General features: G+C 42.6%; 1 protein-coding gene across 4 annotated transcripts in view; it reads right to left on the bottom strand.

The window, feature by feature from the left end:
- Nucleotides 1-22,340, bottom strand: part of LOC102234312 (protein FAM49A-like) — a 40,399-nt gene that overhangs the window by 5,713 nt on the left and 12,346 nt on the right. Inside the window, exons 2-9 of one of the 4 annotated variants that reach the window (XM_023344856.1) lie at nucleotides 19,200-19,293; nucleotides 15,460-15,539; nucleotides 8,360-8,481; nucleotides 6,413-6,518; nucleotides 2,689-2,825; nucleotides 2,506-2,583; nucleotides 2,256-2,372; nucleotides 1,053-1,132 (exon numbers count right to left, since the gene is read on the bottom strand). In XM_023344856.1, the coding sequence (XP_023200624.1) occupies nucleotides 1,053-1,132; nucleotides 2,256-2,372; nucleotides 2,506-2,583; nucleotides 2,689-2,825; nucleotides 6,413-6,518; nucleotides 8,360-8,481; nucleotides 15,460-15,529 (710 nt within the window). In that variant the 5' untranslated portion in view covers nucleotides 15,530-15,539; nucleotides 19,200-19,293. Of the gene's footprint in view, nucleotides 1-1,052; nucleotides 1,133-2,255; nucleotides 2,373-2,505; nucleotides 2,584-2,688; nucleotides 2,826-6,412; nucleotides 6,519-8,359; nucleotides 8,482-13,444; nucleotides 13,525-15,459; nucleotides 15,542-17,949; nucleotides 18,684-19,199; nucleotides 19,294-22,340 lie in introns of those variants that run through there. The other 3 variants (XM_023344855.1, XM_023344857.1, XM_023344854.1) reach the window with 3 other exon arrangements.

Genomic DNA, 22,340 nt, shown 5'->3' with positions numbered 1-22,340 from the left:
GGTTTGATTGTTTTTAAGGTGATCAAGGTGTGCATGCAATCACATGTATATAAGTAACTGCGCAAAGGTGAGCCGCGTAACTGTGGAGCGCTTTGGCTCAAATGGAGAACGTCGCCAATGGAAGGATTCAGTGGGAGCGATTGATCAGAGATCATGTTGATCTGCTGGGAAATGTTGATGATGGTTTATGAGATTTCAGATTAATCCAGACTGATCATCCTGGAGCTCTGAGCAAAACTTAAAGAGCCGTGCGGTACCGGTACCGGTACCGGTCCAGCTGCAGTCATCCTCCAGTCCAGCCGCCCGGTTTGCGAACACGCCTTGTGGACATGAAGCATTCTAGTATTTAGAATAAACGTCCACATTCCCCACTCAATGACTCTCTGACTCGCTGTCTGTCTTTAAATCGCGCTGCTGTTCAAACAGGCATTTGCAGGATCTCTTTATTTATTTATTTTTTTAATTTGGATTTTTTTTTCTTTAAAATGTATTTTTATTTGTGTGAGGTGACACTATGTGTCCTCAAAGCACCTTTAAAATAAAAATAAACTATATAAGTATTATTATTATAAATACTTATACTGCTTCAAACAAGGACGTTGCCATGGTTATTGCTCCACGTGGTGGCAGACTTCCGGGTATTTATACTAATTTACATATGTATTTATGGGTGGCGACTGGGCGGACCGGCAGCTGCGCTCTGTTTCCCGCAAATTAGGATTTATAAAGGAAAGTTGCGCGGCCACGTGCGTGCGCACGGCTTTATGCATCCGATTTTTTTTTTTTTTTTTTGTGCGCCTCACTTCTCTACATTTTTCAGTACGCCAGGTTTTAGTGTGAAAACTGCGCACTCTTTTATGCATGAGGCCCCAGATGAGAAGAGACCAAAAGACAAATCCAATTACACAGAGTTTCACATCTAGAATCCGTGCGTACTAGAGTGAAACGACTGGATTAGCTTCTCATAGTTCGGACAGTCTATCTTATTCACTTTGAAAGGCTGTTAATTACAAATTAGATCTGTGGCATCAAGAAAAAAAAAAATCACTCACGGAGTCTCCAGCATGACACGACACACACACGCCATGGTGCTCAGGCAGTCTGTGGTGTCCTCTATCGGCAGGGTCTTGTTCTGCGCACAGACAGCCAGAGAGCACATTATTAACTTCAGGACCTTTAATGTGTAGAATAGGAGAAAAAAAAAAAAAATCCGGAAAAGGCTGACCACTAGGGGGAGACAGAGCGCACAAAAAAGTAAAATATAAAGTGGAAAGCGACTTGGCAGAGATGTGGGTGAGCAGCCTGTCTGCATTTTGGATGAGGCTCAGCAGCCTCTCCCATCAGGAAACTGACTCTGCAGCTTTTTAAAATAACGGGTTATTATTGTTATTTTGTTGTTGTTGTTTTTTTTGTTGTTTTTTTTTTAAAGAAAAAGACAATCGGAGAGAAAACCTTTCTGTTACGAGAGGAGGATAATACTTCAAAACATGTTTGGAAATGTTTTCCAGATCAGCAAATTAAACATTTATCAAGAATAATGTACAACAAACACAGAAACAGAATCACACTGGGTTAAAAACAAGGTCACAATGAGACCGCTTTATTAGGGACAGCGTTCTTTAGCCTTAAATCTAGTGTAGACCATTAAGACTGTTTCGAACCATAATGAATAGAAAATTGATCAACATATTTGATGTATATTGATGATCTTGATGATGGCACTCGACAAAATGTAATATTTATTACTGGTTTCTCAATTGTTTAATGTATTTTGTTTTTATGACTCCTGTTGTGCTTTTATGACGTGAAGCACTTCAAACTGCCTTGTTGCTGAAATGTGCCAATAAACGTAATTGACTGATTGATTATGTGATCGGGCCCTGAAAGTCCATAAAATCTGCTTGGTTTTCGCAATACTTGGTCCATTTTTCCAGTGGCGGCCCTCAGAGGTGGGCCAGGGGAGGCCATGGCCCCCTCCTGAAAAATGCTGAGAGTCTAGTTAATGTCATAAAAAGACATAAAGAGTCATCTTCTTTAATGAAGATGTAAAACCAAATAAATAAATACAAAATAATAAAGAAATAATTTTCTTTTTTTATTTTGTTTTGTTGGCTGTGTTCCCCTAAACTTTTCACTGGTCACTACATGTTTTATTAAAAACAAAACAAAACCAGAAACATTGTTAATCACTTTACTTGTGTTTTTTTTTTGGGGGGGGCTTTGTCACTTAAACTTTGACCTTTGATGGACCGTACCTCTGAAACAAACTTGGTGGTGGCGTTACTCAAGGTCTTCAGCATCGGTGTCGCCTCGGCGTAGAACAGAGACATCCGATTGGCCATCTCGTTGTTTACCTCGTTCTCTGCATCCAGCTGGAAGAAATGCAACAGTTTGGTGACAGGTTACGATTGTGACTCCGTTATTACTACTGAGTTCTCAGATGGAATATTGACTTATTAATAAAGCAAACCCATTCTGCCTCGGTGGGCTTTGTCCTGATCTCACCTGCTGATTATTCAGCCTGTTCCTGCTTATAGTCCTCCTGTAGTAGCTGAAGTCGTTCTGAATGGCCGGGTTTGTCATCTGCACGACAGGAAATGGGACGGAATCGATTTCAAGGTGTCACTAAATCGAAACGCGCGTCAGATTTCTGCCGTGGAGCTCATTCTAAAAGCGACTCTTTCCGACCTTTAGTTCGTCGAAGCTGAGCGTGAAATGAAGGATCTCTGCAAACTGTTTGGCCAGCGCCTGCTCTCGCTCCAGGTGCTGCATGGGAGCGTAGGGCGGGCTCGTCAGCGCCTCCAGCAGGCTGCGCAGGGCGTTCTCTGCAAAAGTGAAGCCACAGCTCAGAAACTCCAAAGTAGACCTTTCAAACTCAGTCTTGAAATTCTGTTCATTTCGCTTTAAAACAAAGACATAAACAGTTTTACAAAGTGGGACGTTCACTATACGACATAAGTCGATATCGGTATCGGTATTGGATCGAAACTAGCATGATGCTTTAGTTTGAAGTTCCATCTTGAAGTTTTATTTTATTTTTATATTGTAGTTTCTCTACTTCAGAAAAACGATTTCGTTTTGATTTGCTCTCAAATTATGATTTATTTTTTTCATTTTGTTTGGTTAGGGGAAAAATGCACACGTTTGTTTTGCTTATCTTTTTCAAAAATCATGTTAATATGTTATTAGAGCGTTTTGCAAAAACAAAACTTTGTCCAAATTCTGTCCCAGGTTTTTAACAAAATAATTTAAAGACAAACCCACAAAAACGCCTAGAGGTGAGAAATCCTGATCATATGTCAAACTTGAATAACACAAAGTATCGGCATCGATATTGGTACCGATTGAAAGACTGAGACAGGAACTTTCTGGTACCATTCTGAAGTTAAATCATGTGAATGAGCAATGATGCTCCCTTTAAAGTCTTAAGTCTGAGCAGGTGACACAAATATGAACCTTTTATTAATTTATCTATTTACAATTTGTCTACTTGTGTAGGATTACGATTTTATTTAAATTTTTTTTTGGGGGGGGATTGTTTTTGTTTACCTCCTTATTGGTTTTGTGTCCTCAGATATAAATGTACTTGAAAATCTTTACAAATAAAGTGATTTTGAAAAAAAAAAAAAAAAAAAAGAGGTTGGTTCCGCAAAACCACCGACCCAGAGGGGCTGAATGCAAATGCAGGCCACACTTTTCAGATTAGTCTTTGCAGAAAAATGAAACCAATGTTTCACTGTAGAGTTTTCCTTCTACTTCATTATTATGCGCTACTTAGTGTTGACGTGTTACAGAAAACACGATAATAAAAAAAACCCCATCAAGGTGTGTGACAAAAAGCGATAAAAAGCCGACGCTGTGTGTGTTCCTGCTGTGTGTGTTCCTGCTGTGTGTGTTCCTCGGCGTCCCTCTGCCTGTCGGGTCGGTGACTGAATGAACGGCGTTCGTCTCGCCCTTTCTCAGGTGTTGCTGCCAGTAGCAAATGTGACCGCAGATCCTGACCTCGCAGGCCGCCTGCTGTGGGGACGGGTCGAAAGCGAAGCCTCCTTCCGCCGCATTAAAAATGCATGAGGGCCTTCTATAAATACGGCAGAGCAGAGTGTTTAATCTAAAGGGCCGGGGCCAGAAACCCACGAAGCCCCTGCTCTCCGTCCTGCGTGAAGCGTCGCTTTGCTTTGCACAACGGAACCAAAAAGTGGAGAATAAAGAGAAAATCAGCTCAGGATGCAGAAAGCGAGAGGCGGACCCTCCGGATCGTTGAACGATCCAGGCCGCTTCCCTCTCCATCATGGCGGAGGTTGAGGTCTGATAACAGCCTCATCAATTATTAGCCAGGCCTTCGCTTTATGGTAAGCTGAGAACAGCGAGTCCCTGAAATGGAGGTATTATTGGAAGGCAGAGCAGAGGCGGCGGCTGAACTCTGCTTCGCTCTCCCCGTCTCTTTCAGCACCGGACGGCCGTGTGGAGCTGTTTCCCTAGCAACGGCTGCCTGGCGGCTCGGGCAGGATGCTGCGGAGATCCTGGCGAGGACGCTGCTGCGCTTCGGGCGAGTGCTTATAGGAATACTGTCGGACTAAAAAATAAAAGTACATTTAAATTTTGCATGGCGGTTCTGACATCTGACTACTTTGTCTTTTGGTGGAAGCTTGATTCTTTTCGTTTTAGATGTTCCTCTCCTTAAACGGACCTGGCATTTCAAACAAATGTGACATGGAGTATTATATATGGTGGAGAGGGGACGCGTCTAAAACCTGAAGGCTCCCGACCCCACCCGGAGAGACGTCAGGTCTACAAGGGGAAACATTGTTCAAGCATCAGTCAGTTATATTGTGTGTTTGTATGAATGCGGTTCTTGCATCTCATTTCTCCCGTTTTGTCGTTTTCCCCTCCAACTTTGCACCCAAAACTGACCAATTTCACTGCAAAAACACAAAATCTTAGCAAGTATTTTTGGTCTAGTTTGCAGTTGAAACATCTTAGTGTGCTTCATATAAGACAAAACTAACTTACAAATAACTTTTCAGCAAGATACAGGAGCTTGTTTTAAGTAAATACTTCTTTAATATTGATGAAAATTTGTACGTGTGTAACTAGAACTTTCTCATCAATTCTAAGGAATTGTTTACTTACAACAAGCTCCTGTATCTCTCTGAAAAGCTACTTAATGAGTTAGTTTTGTCTTATCCCAAGTGTAGGAAGATATTTACATTAGAAACTAGGAGAAAAAAAAAACCTTTGTACGTTTTTCTGTTTTTGCAGTGCTTGTATTCATTTACCCTAAACCAAGTAAAGCTCAACTAGCTCCTCACTTTCAGCTCTCACATGTTTGAGGGTTGTTTTTTATTTTCATCTGCATGTAAATCCCCATTTCCAGTCAGACCCAGACGTTGATTCGGACCAACACCTTCCATTCCTTAGTTTCCAGCCTCTTCTCGGTGGACTTGCTGGTATGTTTCGGGTCATTTAAATGTCAAAGGTATCAGTTCTGCTTTTGCTTTAACTTTTCTTTTCTTTTTTTTTTTACAGCTGGTTTCACATTTGTTTGCACACTTTTGCCATTAAAATTCAACTTGTGCAGCCTTTTTCTGATTGTGCTGAAATCCGGTAGATTCTGCTGCAGGTTCCACGAGGACATTCTGGGTTTTTTGGAGTCTTCATTCAGCCTCTTGCCGTCTGCTCTCAGGCTGCTCTTCTGGATGTGTTCTGCTTGTAGACTATTTTCCAAACATCGGAGTGGCTTATTTCCAATGATTTTGAGACCTACTTGCCAGACTTACACCCTTCCACATTCTTCTTTCAGACGACTTTTTCGATCTGCCGACGTTCAAGGTTTAAGCTTTGCACGCAGCTGAAGCGAAACATCGCAACTTTGGTCTTTTTGAAGTTGGAGTGAATGTGTTCTGATTTATGTCTCGCATAGAAATGAACTTTTTATTCCAGAAGAAAGTATATTTCAAAAGTATTCCCTCCTGTTTAAATTTCTGTGCGATATTGTTTGCAGTTGTTCTTAAACATCCATATGTCGTCCAAGTATATTAGAAAAACACACACGCTGGTGTAGAGTGTCCTAAGTTTTGTAACATGAATGTAGATGTAAACTTTTGCAGGAGCTAAGAGTGAAACTCAACCTTTGTTCCTGTTTATTTACATGATAGAGGTAAAACTGCAGCACAGCCAGGTGCAGCAGCAAGATAGAAAAGCAGCAATAAGAAAAGTTGAGGTTTTAATAAAAACTTTATTATTAGTTTGCTAATTTAGATTTGTAAGTAACATGTACTAGTACTAAAATAAGTTATAAAAGCTCCCTCCTTGTATGTTTCATAAATCTACTTTTTGGTGTTCTGCGACCCTCTGAGATGATTTTTCTTTCTTTCTTTTTCTTTTTCTTCCACGCAGAAAATAAGCGTCTCACCCAATCGGAGGGAGAACTCGTAGAACCTCTTCAGCTTGGCCACCAGGGGGCAGACGGCGTTCCAGGCCTTCTCCTGCAGAGCGAGGTCGCCCGGGTTCTGGATGGCCTGCAGGACGGCAGCAGGAAAACAGAAGCCGCTTCAACTCCTTCACATCTACACCCTCAAGCCGTGTTTCACGCGAAAGAAACATCTTTCTGTTCTGCCTTTGGGGCAATTAGCACAGCATCACATATTGAGTTCTAACAAGATGCAAATTAAGGTTGCAACACCACTGAGATGCAGCGGTGTTGGGAGACTCCCAACGAATCCAGCTAAATAACTGAGTTTGCTGCACTAAACCAATCAAATTCCAGGGAAATCCTTGAGCTATTTTGGCTACAAGGTGATACGTAAGTCCATTTCTCATAAGAAGTACACAACTATAGTCATACTTTTAATTTAAATGAATTATTTTTGTATTGTTCTAACTGTATTTGTATGTAGCAGCAGCCCTGCCGCTGCTACACTTTGCTGACTGAAGATGCAATATGAAAAAGCGACCAGGCCCCGGCGAAACACGGACTGATGGATTTTTGTGGTTAAAAGTATTCCTCCAAAGTCTCAGTGTCAGCAAAGAGCAGAAATGATTCAGCGTTCGTAGCTGAAGTTAGAAGAAAGTTATCAGCAGAACATTTTTGATAGACGTTAATGCCTGATGTACAGTTTCCACCAAAGGTAATCACACCCCATAAAACCGCTCTACATTTATTTCACGTTGCAGCAAAATTCTGTGTATCTCATATAAGAATAGTTGGGAAGTGGAAGGAAGATATTTCATTTATTTAAAAGCATCTGCAGCCCACTTGTGTGTAGATTTTCGGAGAACATCAGCGAACGAAAAATAACGTCAAGGAGACCGAGGAACACGACAGTTAAAGGTCGTGAAGATGAAAGTGGGTTGGGTTGTAAAAGAAACTCCAGGAGGATACAGAACACGTGGGAAAAGGTGTTCGGTCAGACGAGACCGAAATTGATCTTTTTGGCCTTCATGTAGCATTTGTGGACCAAAAACTGAGAATAAACCCTGAACGTATCTATCTATATATAAAAATATAAATAGATATATATATACTGTAGATATATATATATATGAACCTTTTTTTTCAGTTTCAAAACAGAAAAATATTGAGCTAGCTATATGACAACAGTTACAGTCTAAACCACAGGTAACGGTTTAGTTTGATTTCAGACCAAAATGCAATTGAGAATCTGTGGCAAGATTTCAAATCAGTGTTCAACCAGGCCGTCCATCCAGTTTGCCTGAGATTTCCACAGTTTGCAACGCGGAACGAGCTGAATGAGCAAAACTGGTAGAGAGATTTCCCAAATATTATTATTATTCGCAGCGATGAGTGATTTTACAAAGTAATATTGATTCACTTTCACGGTTTCCCACTGCAAATCAAACTTGCTACGCCTGGAGGTAAGGGGCGCTAGGACAGTCATCCAGCGGCCTGCTGTATTTTGGAGTTCAGAAATGTTTAAAGTTGAAAGAAAATTTTAAAATATCACTGAGTAATTATGTGTAGTTGGAAAACATTATTAACAATACCTACAGACCACCTATAAAGTCCGCATAAAGGCAAACAGGAAAAAGAAAACTAAAGTAAATAAACTTAGCCAGGCGGCCCGCCAGGCTTATGACACTCTGTGGGAAAACCTGACTTTGCATAAAATCCCAACAAAACACCTCAAAGTTGGTCCTCCTTTGAGGACAAAGAAGGACAAACTTTGTCCTTCTTGTTAGAGTAGAACACAAAAGTTCAAAACCTTTTGTGTTCTTGATGTTTTTTTTAAACACTGTCACTCGGATATTTGTATCTGTCATCTCCATATGTGACGCTCTCAGTCCAAACCGTTCTGTTGTTTCTGTGTGTGTGTGTGTGTGTGTGTGTGCCGCGCCGCACCTCTCGTATCTCCTGCCCCGCGCCGTTGTAGGACTGCAGCTCGGCCAGGATCCCGTGAGCCTCCTCCAGCACGGCGCTGACTTGGTTCCACACGGCCGTCTCCGCCTCGGTGGGCTGGGCATCTGATCGGGGGGAAGGGGGGAGGAAGGTGATGTAAGGCGAACAGGAGGGATGAACGTATTCACAGAAAGAAGTCCAAGAGCGAGAGAAGGGGGTAAAAAAAAGAGGAGAGAAGGAGGTTAATGAGGAAGAAAGAGCAAAAATTATCCTAGAAGGTCGAGAACCCCCCCCCCCTGAGTTTTCTCTCTCTTCCTCTCTCTGAGGCTGCAGAACTTCATCAAATCGAGGTTTATATCTGGGCTGGGAGTTAAAGAGTCACTCACTGACTTCTTACTAAAACTGTGTCAAGAGGTTAGTTTGGGAGGCCCTCCGTCACACAGTCAGGTCTGACTACACACTGCAAACCAAATGGAGTAAATCACACTGATTTATCTGAGTTATAGTTTCTGGGAGGCTGGACTGAAAATATGTCTCAACTGTCCATTCCTCTAATCCATGTAATTATCTTATACTTCTTCTTTTTTTTTTTTTTTTACCACTTTTATAGCTATCCAACAATTTTGTGGACTGATGCAGATTTATTTTATTTTTTTACTTTTTTGTCTTTAAAGTTAGTTGCTAAAGGAAGAAAATATCCAGACCGGCTCTGTTCTTGTACGCTTTGGCACAGAGCCTCATCGTTGGCTTAAATTTCCTATTCGTTTGGGGCTTTGAACAGAAAATGAACTTTGCTTTGAACAGAAAATGAACTTTTCTGTTCAAATGAACTACTTGGGTGAATTTTAGGAATAAGAATCAGGTGCACAAGTCTGAATTCATCATGCAGTTTTTACAAGTTTGCCTCAAATAAAGACATACAATTCAATTTTAAAATGAATGGAAACGCAGCTCCTGATACCTAGCGCATTAAAATGTGTTTTGGAATGAATAATGGCAGATTAAGCTTCTGCTTAATCCCCATTAATAATGTACAGCCTGTGTCAAAATGTCTGTATCTGGAGTCCTACCTACTAAAATAATAATAATAACAAAATATTCTCCAGAGATATGCCAGAAGCCGATTGGAGGTATAGAGGCAAAAAGGATTTCTCTGCAACTTGTCGAAGGATATGTATCCAAGTATTAAATTTGACTATACGTTTAATTTTTGAACCGGTGTGGATTAGAGAAAACCAAACTCTCCAAATTTTCCCTCCTAATTGTTGCTTACACAATTATTTGAATTTTGCTTGTGTGTGCTGAACACAAATCCTGGCCTTCCCCCGAGTGCGTGGGTTCTCTCCAGGCCCAAAAGCTGCAAAACATGAACTGCAATCAGGTCCGGCGAGTGTGTTTGAGTGTGTGTGTAGTTAATAAATAGGCGACCTGTCACTAGCAGAGACTGAAAACAGCTGCGTACATGTGAGTCGTGCAATCACACCCACCTATATATATATATATATTTAAAAAGGTTTCAAGTGAATCATTAAAAGACCAGAATCACTCTAGCATTTATTTTAATGGTGAGTGGACGTAAAGATCAGGACGTGCTCTCTTTGAGTCATGGTACCGTTTGGGTTTCTTGCCTGTGTGTGTGACTCAGGTGGAACGTGAGGGAGTGTTTTCCCGGGCCGCAGCGCCGCCGATGATGATGGCAGCCGCCCTGCCGAGAGCCAGCAGTCATGGGAAATGTGCCCCGTCCTCATGCACACACCGGCCGCCCTATTAAGCGCCGCAACCTTGACTATTTTTATAACGCCTCATTACAGCCTCCTTTATTCTCCGGATAAACAACACGCCGTCTTAACTAGGTATTAATTAGGGAGCGATAACAAACCAATCTGAAGACCTAAACGGGAGGAGCAGGAATCCCTCTTGTAAGCGAAGTGTGTTCGTTAGTTTAGCCGAGATAAAACAGGAGGAAGCAACAAGTAGCCTGACAGGCTCGCTCCTCTCTCTACTCATCGATTTGTTGCACCATAAAGCTCCATTTTATTCTTTCCATCAGATAACCACGTTTAGGATATCGTCATCCGAACGGACCCAGCTGCTCGGTGTCGTCCACCAGAAAGTTTCGTTCTCTTTCATCCAGTGTGACGGATCGGAATAATCCTGTTTCTGTCATGATTTTTTTGTTTGTTTGTTTGTTATTAATTTAACGGGGGGGGAAAAAGAGAAATCCCCAATCTTGTAGCAGCCCAGAAACCTTAAAGGTTGCAGCAGTGGATCGATGGAGCTGATGCTGGAAAAATCCAGTCGTGATTTGTGATGATGTGCGGGTATCTGTTTTGGAGGTGTAGGTAAGCCGCTGCCATGTGATTGGCTGTTTTTCTTTTGGGTGTGTTACCAAGAAACAGAGAGTTACTCCTGAAATTATTTTATTGTGCAAAATTTGTTTTGTGTGTAATTTTAAACTCACATGTAAACGCAAATCTCTCTACCCAATGTTGTGGCTTTAAAACCCCAGTTTTGTGCATCGTTATGGTAAAACTTTTTCTAAAATGTTCATTTTTAAGCATGATGTTGTCATGATTAAAACTTTTAAAAAGCTGTCCACAAAATGTCACCTGCAGCCATTCAAACACAGCCCTGCGGTTAACTTTTCAAGCAAAGGTCGGCTCAAACCAGACTTGTGTGACAGAGGTGAGTGCCTCCCCCGATTTGAGAGAGAGAAAGAAACACAGAGTGAGAGAGAGAGAGAGAGAGAGAGAGAGAGCTCACAGATGGCACAGAGGTGGATGAGGAGGGATTGGGGTCTTCTAAAGCTGCCATTCCCTACTCTGACTCATTCATTTTTGCTTTTGAAGTCGAGTGAATCACATGCATAATGAAACGGGGGGGAGGAATTCAGCCTATTTGACAGTTTGACGTCTCACGCCAGCAGCAGTGAGCTCCCCCGGCTCCTGCTCTAACGTACAGCTGGCGAGGGAGGAGGAAAAGGAGGAAGACAGCTGTTAAAGGGGGGAAGGTGGCAAAGAAAGGGCAGGATATGAACGGACACAGTGCAAATACAGCGTTGTGAGAAAGTATTTGCCTCCCCTCGCCCCAACACTATGACGTACTTGCAGCGTTTCAGGTCAAGTAAATTTCAACATCAGACGAGGAAAATCTGAGTAAATGAGGAAGAAAGCTAGCCAAACCAACCTGAACCTGTGTGAAAAACCTATAAGTTGTTACGCGACCTTTGGTGGTAACAACTGCTATCAAGTGACAACAGGCATTGAGTCTTTTACGCCTCTTTGGAGGGATTTTGGCCAAAACTTTCCAGACTTATTTGGCACCAAAAAAAAAAACCCCAAACATCTTGGTGATCCCCAAAATCCTTCAGAAAAATATTCTGTGGACTGATGAGACAAAAGCTGAACCTTCTGGAAGTTGTGTTCAAAGCTAACAGCATTTCAGAGAACATCATTCCGACAGTCAAACGAGGTCCATGGCTGCTCTGCTGCTTCGGTTTCTGGAGAACCTGCTGTGATTGATGGAACCATAAATGCAGCTCTCTAGCAGAAAAATCCTGAATCAGAACGCCTGACCATCAGTCTGTGACCTTAAGTGCAAGCGGACTTGGGTTTTTCAGCAGAGCAATGATCCAAAGCCCGCCAGCCAGTCTGCGTCTGAATGGTTTGGAAAAACAAGACACTAAGAAAAGGTTTTGGAGTGGCCTACTCAAAGAATGCCCATAAATCCCAGTAAGATGCTGAGCCATCTCCTTAAACATGCTGTCCATCCTCTTAAACCCTCCAATTTGAATAAAATAAACATGAGATGGGTCTTTGTGTTTGGGGGTTTTTATTTTGGTAAACAGCAGTTTTAGCCACCAAAACCATTTTGCCCACTTTCTTCGTCTTTGTTCAGTTGTTAACTCTTGTCCTTTTCATCTTGGAGGAACAATGGGAGGCTGGCCAGTCCTGAGAAGGTTCATCACTGTTTTATTTCTTCTCTAATTGTTCTCGTTCTGGTTTCCTGGAGTCTTGGCAGACAGGAGCGTGTTAGCCTACTTCATGTTGTCAGACAGGTTCTGTTTCTTGCTTCTACAGACTTGGGTTTGACTAATAAAACAGACTGTGGTAAAATACAGCTAGTTGATGGTTTACCAAAGTGAGCAAATATACTTTCACATGGTTTCACAGATTGGCTAGCTTTACCCCCCGTAACAAATGAAATACCTCGTTTGAAAACTGCATTACCGAGCTTTTCATGATATTAAAACTGGCTTGATCTGAAACATTTAAGTGTGACCAAAAAACAAAAAAAATTAAAAACAGATACAATCTTTAAGGAGGAAAATACTTTTACCACCCTGTGCATCTACATCCTAACAGGCTCTTTGGTCCTGTCAAGTTTCTACCAGGCAACATAAGTAATAACTAATATAGAAGAAAACTGATATTTGATCAGTGAGAATGGAAATAACTTTGCAGTTCGTTTGATTTCAATCAACTTTAAGGCGTCAAAGATCTTGTTAGGATGGATGATTTTTGCACTGCAGCCTCTAAAGTGGGGGAAGAAGGAGCACGAGTGATTGTATTCACAACAGTTTTCTCCACAGTCATTCTCTCTTTCTCAGCCTCTTCATCACACTCTCATACACCCGCATTAGTGGAAAGCAAACACGCAGGAAGACCCGACATCCAGCAGGAGATGAGGAGAATGAGGAGGATGAGGAGAATGAGGAGGATGTACTCGGATGACGAAAGATTGTGTGTAACATTGTCATCGGCGAGCAACAAAAAACCCACGCAGGACTGACATTTGCTGCTTAATTGTTCTCATCTTTCTGTCTGCGACGATCAAAGCGTATTGATTACCATCTTATAGCAGTCCCTTCTTTTGAGGGATTCTCTCAAAAGAAGCCAAATGATTCAAAAATGCCAGTCCGTGAAAGGAAAAGATAGAGTGAGGGGAAACAGAACAGAGGGAAAGGGGGGGAACCAGGAAGTAGAGATGGTACGATGGTTAGCTAAGGCGGATGGAATGGTGTTGAAATAAAAGGGAAAGGCAACAAAGAGAAAGGGATAACTCAAAATAAGAAGCTGATGGTCTCACGTTCAAAGTCAAGGAAAACTATTGGCCCATGCTCAAGTTCGGCGCAAGCCAGCACTTTCAGGAGGTTTCCCATGAGCCCCCTGGAACAGAGAGAGGGGAGAAGTCTGTGGGTGATGAGGGGATGGCCGTGTCAGGGTGGAGGGGGGGTTGTGCGCACACGGGTGTATGGATATGTGTGTGTGTGAGCCGCATATGTGTGTGGCGTGCAGGAGGCGGCGTGGTGGAGGTGGGCGACCGGATGAGAGAGCGGTTTGTTGGAATGGCATGGTGGGAGTAAGGCCTGGGTGATGCATGGCAACACTGACAACAGAGCATCTTCAGTCCCGCTCTCATGTTGCTCACCAACGCGGCATAGAAACCTGCATGGAAACAATAACTGCATGGCTAAATCCCTGGAGTACACTAGTTTGTGGGGACAAAAAAAAAACTGAAGACCTCAAACACATATCTAATCCTCCTAAATATAAAGCTTGTATACTTTTCTATGATAGGCAAAGGCTGGTTTTAAGGTAGCTACATCATTGTCTTCAAAAGTCCAGTTTTCTGCTTCCCCACCTCTCACCTGAAGCTGCAAGCTGTCAGTCAGGTGTGTATGAAGGTAAAAGGAAGAAAATTCCCTTTAACTTTATGAGACAAGTGAAGCTAATCATGTTGGTAGCTAAGTGGCTAAAGTAGTTAGCTAACATGGCCTTGTCAAGCTCCTGACATCAGGTGTTGCGGCTCAGGACAAAACATTGTCCTGAGCCGTATGCAACGAAATTTCGTTCTGTATACACCCTGTGCATGCAAAATGACAATAAAGTCAGTCTAAGTCTAAGTCTAAGTCTAAAACTACTTTAGGTGTTTAGAAAAATTTAATTGGTCATTATTTGCTTTTATTTAGTCTTTTTCACCACTCTGTACATCTGTTTAAGGTGTAGCCCTAAACAGATGTAGCCTGCTAGCTCCCTGATGAGCTAGCTAACTCGCTACTTAAAAAGGCTAAATTCAGATTTTTTTCCTTGAGCTTAAAAAAAATCTACACAATCTTTACCTACTAAATATCCATACAGACACAGTCTACTGAATGGCAACAACTAACGTAGACGCCTGTGAATTCATATTCAGTCCAGAGGAGGTGCTGGCAGCCTAGCAACAAGCAATTGGTAAGTTTTTAATACTTTTTACACATTTTTGTATTTGTCTCAAAATGTGAATAGCTAAAACTGATTAGGGCTGAAACAATTAGTTGTCGAGTGTAATACTCGACAACTAATTTACTAACCAAATAATCGTGTGCACTAAATTTAAGCAATGCAATTTTATTGTAACTTAAGCAATACAGTTTTTCAGTTCTTACCTAGAAAAGTAACTGAATTGTTTATTTGCCTATTTTATGTATTTTGAATGTTGTAAGTGTTTAAATGACTATATCCATAGTGTGCCCATTTATTTTTGGATTACTTGACTAATTGTCAGAATATTTGATGGGATAAAATGATCACTAAAATAATTGCTAACTCCAGCCTGAAAAATTATACAAATAAAATGTAGCTTCCTGGTCCTGGCTTTAGGGAACACATGAGATTTCTCTGGGTACTCCTACTGTCCCAACAACCCCAAAAAAGCATTATGTGTATTTTAAGCAAAGCTGATTATAGGACTTTATTTTTTGTGAATGCTGTATTACCATGAAATCAAGGTGTTTCTGTTTGGGGCATTAGAATGCCATGTCAGCCCAGGCCTTGTCTGCTGCCGGTGATTCTGTTCTGATTCCCAGAAATGATGATGTCTAATAATGGTATCTACACAATTATCTGAGTGAGAGTGGGACTGAAGAGCATCTGATAATGAGAAACAACACCCTCAACAACACTCCATCACACCATCACCGACTCAGCAGCTCACACCCGAACATTTCCCTCCCTGCCCTCCCTTCGGTACCCGGCCACCGACCTCCCACGGCACCACCTTCCGCTCCACACTCACAATTCAAGCACACGGACACGTGCACACACACCCTGGCGCTCACTTACTTTCAAAGTCCAGGAAAAAATGCGGACAGTTCTCTAAATCCTTGCCAAGGACCTTAATGAGGTTCCCCATGGCCAGCGACCTGGACGGGAGGAAACAACAAAATGCATACAGGACCTGGCAGCGCGCAAGAAAACACACCAACACACAGCAGAGACATGGAGAACACCTCGGGTTCGTCTAACCAGTCTGCATTTCTGCCTTGTTCTCCTCGTCTTCTCCGTCCTTCTGTTGAGGCAGCATCTCCAGAGCGGAAGCAGACGTTCCAGCCATCAGTGACACTGATCACAGTTTATGTCCAATATGCTGTATCCACTTACAGCGTGGTCTAAATCCAGCGCCGAATCATTTAGCTCACTTACTGAGAGTCACTAGAGCTGGGCAGTGGTCTTAATCCGTTTACATTGCTATAGTAACCCAATAAAAACCTGCCGTATACAGACTGCTCCCATCTAATGGTTTTTATAGGCAGTGTGGTCTATAGATGCTTTCCAGAGATTTTTTTTTTTACCTTTGAACCAACATGGTAGATGCCAGAGCTAAAATAAACAACACATAGCATGAGAAGTACAGTGCTTTGCAAAAGTATCCATGTGCATTTTGCAACATTATATTCATAAGGATGAATTTCATTGGGATTTCAAGAGTAGACGGACTAAATGTAGTCTTTAATTGTGAAGTAATAAACTAAACGTGAATGTGATCATTCATTTTAAAGTTTTCACAAAGATTCTGAATTATATTTAAAGGTGCAGTATTACTTATTTTCTGGATACATAGTACAACTTTATAGCACAGATAAGTAACTATGTTACCTTCAGCTGTTATAAAAATACTGTATACATCAAACATAAATTAAAAGAAATTGGACTTTTCAATTTGAGGCCTTGAAATTGGGCCTCTGTCTCTTTAAGAAGCTCCTCCTCTTTTTGACACATCGCCTTAAGCACGTCATCATAACAACACCTTTCCATTATTCTGTTTACAACAGTTCTTAGGAACACTGGACTGAGAAATAGTTTCCATGATGAGCTCATCAGAAGCGCAGGTCAATCATATGTTTGCTAATTGCTGATGGCTAGTCTGAAGGAGCTGAGTTGGGAAGGTGTGGAAATTGGAGATTATTTAGCTTCATCTGTCCTCTCATCAAGTCTAACCAACTTGTTTATTCGTATTAAACAATAGCAGAGATGTGGACTGCATGACTAACAGTTGTCCTGTAATCTTGCTTTAAACCTCACACACCTTCATCCTGGTCCTTGTGATGCTGTTAGTTCCTCTGAGCACTGAGCCAAATTCATTCTGCCACATAAAACTACTGCAGGCAGATCTTATTCACTGATTACATGGCATCTGAGTCTGGGTATCAGAAGAAAACAGCACCGCACTCTTCACAATTTACTTAGTTTTGGTCTATGTCATAAAAGCCCAGTAAAATACATCGAGGTTTGTCATTGTGACATGTCAAAATGTGAAAAAGTTCAAAGGTCATGCACAGTTTTGCAAGGCACTGAAGGTAAGGTATCACACTGCTGAGATTCAAAGTCTTTCCGAGCGTCTTTAGAGCAGGTAGAGGAACAGGAGCATTCACTACCAGAAAGTTTAAACCAAACTGGGACATGTACGGCAAAAACAGACACAAAGCTCTGTGATGTAAAATCTGTGTTTCTTGTTGTACAAAGGGAGGACTATGGTGACAGAAGCCAAGGCTTTACTTCCCCTGCTGACTTTATGTGCTATGTTAGCACTCGGGAGAGGCCTATCGGTCCATGGAGGAAGGATTTACAGCCAGCATTAGCATGTTTATGAGATGCCACCGTCCCTCGTGTAGAAAAAGAACAAGGCCCAGTCTTTTCATTACCACTCAACGAGAGCGAGGGTCGCAATGCAGCACCGAGACACAGCCGGACGGTATTGACGTCCTGCGTCATCTCCGATGATACCCATGCCTCCTGAAATATCCTTCTGCATCTGCATCAGCAAAGAAGTACCTCTGCATGCTGAGTCATTGCTCTAACACACGAGTTTAGCCCACACTTTATCCAACTTTGCCTTATAGCCTTGGAGAATACATGAACAGGAGACTTAATGAGGGGCCGTGATGTCGAGTCGAGAAGATTCGAACCACATCCTCGACCACAAGTGACTAAAACCAGGTGACGCAATGTTTCCCTTTGTCAGAGGTATCCACACACATATCAGCACACACATGAGAAGCTTAGACTGGAGCAGCAGGAGGTCCATCCCCAGAGCAGTGCTCGGCGCATGGTTGCCAGGATACTGTTGGCCTGGCAATGCCGTCTGCTCGCCGCAGCCGAGGATGGAGGGGAAAACGGTGTGAAGCTTGCACAAACGGTCGCTGTTGTACCACCTGTGATGCGTGTCTTTAAAATTAAACTGCACCTCTCTCGTGGCAATCACCAGGGCACGGCATGTCGAGCTTCAGACAGAGGAAATTAGAAAAGAATCTCACAGACTCTCTGTCGTCTTACCCTCTTTTCCTCTCAGTGATGCTCCTCTTCCTCTTCCAACTCTCTCCTCCTGTCTTACTTTCTCGTTGTGCCTTCTGAAAGCGTCGCCGCGAGTAAATCCCCCCAGTTATTCCAGCTCAGAGTCCCCCAGCGGCTCCGGTTTGCCACTCGCCGCCTCTCTGGAGACGGATGTAAACTCGTACTCGTGCCTCTCTTCCTCCCTCTGTTTGAGTGTGAAGTCCACTTCGCACTTCTCTTTTCAACGTCTATTTAAAGCCCTGTGGTTTTCTCTATTAGCTTCGACCCGGATGCTGCTCAGTTCTTTCTTTCTTTGTTCACACCTTGTCCAGAGGACGATGCTGTGCAGCGTCGAGGTTTTCGCCGCAGACCCGAGGCTCTGTTAATTTCTGCCTCTTTCTGATGCCTCTCTGTCGCTGCTCACGTTTCTGTTGCACTGAAAAGCTCATTTTCTCTTTTAGTTTCTGACACCATGATGGGTTCCTCAAAAAATATTCCCTGCAGCTCTCCTTTCTGCCTCACTTCTCCATTTCACCACTGAGCAGCACTCTCCTGACTTTTTGGCCTCCTTTTGTCACAGGACATCTCCGTCAGGGGGCCACTTGCTCTTGCTGGTGGCCCTTGGGTGTAAAGACGTCTAAGAGCGAGGCGGGAGGCAATAGGGGCCACGCATTGCATAATAGTCATTAGATCACTGACTGTTGGAGCATTGAGGCACGACATTTTTGGAATCGGGAAGTGCGATCGCTGGCTCCTGGTCGAAGTAGTTTCTCATACATGCAAACAGACACAACCTCTAGATAGCCAGAGTGAAAGTGGAGCAAATAATTCCTCTTACGCAACCGGGGAGCAAAGAGGAGGAACCAAGCCGAGGGGCCTCCTTGAGTCTCAATGAAGACACATCTCTGTGACCACATGGGCATGAAAAGCAAACCTGGTTTAGACCGGGAGCCAAGCAGCTGAGCTAAGTCTTCCTGGCTCCTTTCAGCTCCCACTGAAAGAATCCTCCTGTTACAGCTCAGCAGCTGAGCAAAGACACAGCGCTCGCTCTCTTTGCCAAGTCCAACTTCTATTAACTCACCAATTCGAGCTTCCTCTATACCCTCTGAGAGTCTTTCTGGAAACTGCAAACTGCCCTTGAGTGACGGGACGCTCACTGGCCTGCGGGTCAAACCCGCTCAGCAGCTGCGCAGAGTGAGCCAGCGCTCGAAAAAATAATGCGTTTTTTTGCTCACTGTCTTTTGTTTCCCTACCTTCTTTGCTTGTGTTTATCCCACTGGAACACTTCACTGCATCAACCGGGGCTTCTCAGCTCCTCGCGCTGGTTACAGCATCAGCACCCAACACCTGGAAAAAGACGGACAGAAAGGAAAGAGGATCATCATCAAACTCTGCTCACCACAGCAAAATGGCTGGGGCTTGACCAGGCAGTAAGCGAAGAAAAATCTTTCTTTTCGGCTTTGTGGCTGAAAAACATCAAATACAACAGGCTTGCGGTATTCGTTGGGTTTGGGGATGGTGATCAGCTAATATGCACAAATACTTTAGCATGTTTGATACGTGTGACGTTATTGCGTCCTCTACTGCGCATGCGGGACACTTTTAGTTTGTTTGCAGTTCACACATTCAGGTCGCATACATTTGGAAATGTGAGCCACCACGCAAAAATTTTACTTTAGCAAAAAAAAAAAACACCCAGTCTTCTGGTGTCACGGGCTTACATAAGGAGCCTTCTTAAAGGAGCAATGTTAAAGCTATAGCTAAGTTAAGTTAGCAACATAAACTTGCTAACTTAGTTTCAAAAGTACCTGTAAAAACAACACCTGGAAAGCTGAACGCACATGTCGCATTTTTTTTTTCTGTACTTTAAAGCTCATCAAATTAATCTCATTATTGTGCTTCTTACGCAGCCTGGGCCACGTCTGACCTGCTGACTGGTGCAACTATTAACGCCGCTGCTGCCGCCCTTGCATCATCGAATCTCATCAGGAGAGAGTGCAGACTGGAGGAAGGTGGCATATTTGCAGAGGGGTTGCTAGGGAAACACAGCCTCTCATTCTCATGGCAACACACACTCAGGCATGGCTTGGCGTTTTCAGCACGGCTCGTCGGTTGGATAACGACGGCCCGTACTCGGTTCACTATTTCCTGTGCTTCCGGATTCGTCCATGAAACATTTTGCTCTCGTGGAACTCCCACATCCAGTGATTTACTTTGGGAACTTGACCAAACTGACCCAGGTCAAAGGGTCAATGACTGCTGATCGCCCCTGTGCATAGGTCAAATTCACACCTGTGGACATAACGGAGGGGAACATTGTCTGTTAAATGAGATTTATCTGTTCTATTGTGTTCAGCTTTGTTAGTAAGAGGTATTTAAAGAAATACACAAAATCTCATTACCTTACAATACGCTAAACCTATCAGAGCTGTTGCCTTTTGTGTTAAAGTATTAAAGTATATCTAAATGTGTGCAAGTTTCCAATTTTATCCTAAGCCTAGGGCTCTTATTGCGCTGATGGATTACTATTTTCAGTTCTGCTAATTAGCTTAGCGCTTCCGTTTGCTGTTTGAGCTCCAAACCTTCTGTTTGCTTTCTCAGCACTTTTTAAATTTAACCACGAGCTTAATATCTTAATGCTTAATATCATCGTTCTCCCCTGTACATTTTCATACTCCAAAAGCAGAATAGTTGCAACTAACTATCTGGAGGATATGGGCCAAACTCAAGGCCCGGGGGCCAAATCCGGCCCGTCATAGCTCTTTAGGTGGCCCTCTAGACTCCAGAGGTGGATAACAGCTGTGTGCTCAAATATTATTTTAACAAACCAAAGCAGTTTTGTATCTGTACACTGTCAAATTACATCAATCAGTTTCTTCTGTACTGAATCAATAGATCCCCACATTTTCTCTTGAGTTTTCTGCAAAACTTCCGCAAAATAAGTCAAAAATGTTGGGTTTAAGTGGTATTATCGCCCACTTATTTCAAGTCTACAAAGAAATTTGACCTAGAAACTAAACTAGACCAAAAATACTTGGTAATATTTGGCATTTTTTGCAGTGCATCGCGTCATTCAGTACACCGTGCTGTTTGTCTGAGCAGCATATCAAAAATGAAAACAATGTGTGTGGTAGAGCCGCAGTACATAAGGTTAGTGTGTATTTCTGAAGGAGGCTGCACCTAATCGGCCTGAATCCCGGAAGACTTTGATATTGACACTGCACTTATGAGCATCACCATGATTCAGTGTCCCGTTAATCAAAGATTAGCCTGCTCTGCCTTCTCCAGAGAGCAGACACGATGAGAAGGGTCTGGAGAGCTTTAACCGTCCAGCAGCAGCGTATCAGGGCCGTCGTCAAAAGGAGTAAATTTCCAATGAAATACTCAGAAATGTTGAGATTTCTGTTGAATGTTGAAATACTCAGAAATGTTGAGATTAATCTCAGGGCTTTTTCTAGAAAAAAAAAATATAGAAACGTCAGAGTTTCAAAAAGCAAAAACATTGCTACAAAAATATTCGGAAATGCTAAGATGAATCTGTAGAAAAAAACGAGGAAATTTCAGACTTTTAAAAGTCAAAAAATTGGAGAAGTCTCAAAATTTCAGTTTTCTGGTGGAAATTTACTCCTTTTTTTCTCTCTTGTCGTAGAAAGACTCGCTTGTACAACTTGCTGAAAAAGATGCTTCTTTGATAAGATAACAAAAAAAGTCAGCAGGAAATGCTTTTTTTAATCCGATCTGTCTGACTTTTTCGCTCTCTCCGTCCATAAAGGCTGTTCTTTGATGCCTTGTGCTTGATGCACCTTTCTTCTCACACACCTGTTTGACTTGTTCTTTTGATCCTCTGTCTTTGTCAGCATATCTAAAGATAGCGATGAGAGCAGGAGGCTGTGGCTGTGCCTTCGAAGAGCGAGGAATCAGACGGCCTTTTCAGCCTCACGTAAACCAATGCAAGTCTAATTTTTAGATCACATCAGGAAGATTGGGTTATTTAAGGACAGAAAGGAGAGAGAAAATGCGAAACAAACCCAGCATATGTGACAAAGAGTGACTTTCCGGAATAAAGTGGGAGCTAACTGTCAAATGCAGCTAAAACATCAGTGCTAATGGATTCCTACAGCCAACTGGCCTCAGGCCACAGATACACTTGATGCACTGAAAGGAAACTAAAATAAAAATCCTCAGGAAAGGTTGGTGATGGTTGCCACTTATCCTGTAGCACTGCGTGCCACCAAAATGCCTTTCCAATCTGATTTAGACCCAACGACAGATGCTTTTGTCTTTAAATGGAATATGGAAGCCACCATCATAAGATTTGAGCTGCAGAAATGTGACTTTTGAACAGTTGCTATGACGCGTAGCTGTCGCAGTAAAGTATTTTCACATCGGGGAGC

This window comes from Xiphophorus maculatus, chromosome 13, assembly GCF_002775205.1.
Source record: "Xiphophorus maculatus strain JP 163 A chromosome 13, X_maculatus-5.0-male, whole genome shotgun sequence".
In the NCBI taxonomy this organism is placed as follows: domain Eukaryota; kingdom Metazoa; phylum Chordata; class Actinopteri; order Cyprinodontiformes; family Poeciliidae; genus Xiphophorus; species Xiphophorus maculatus.
This window is presented reverse-complemented; position numbering and strand designations above follow the sequence as displayed.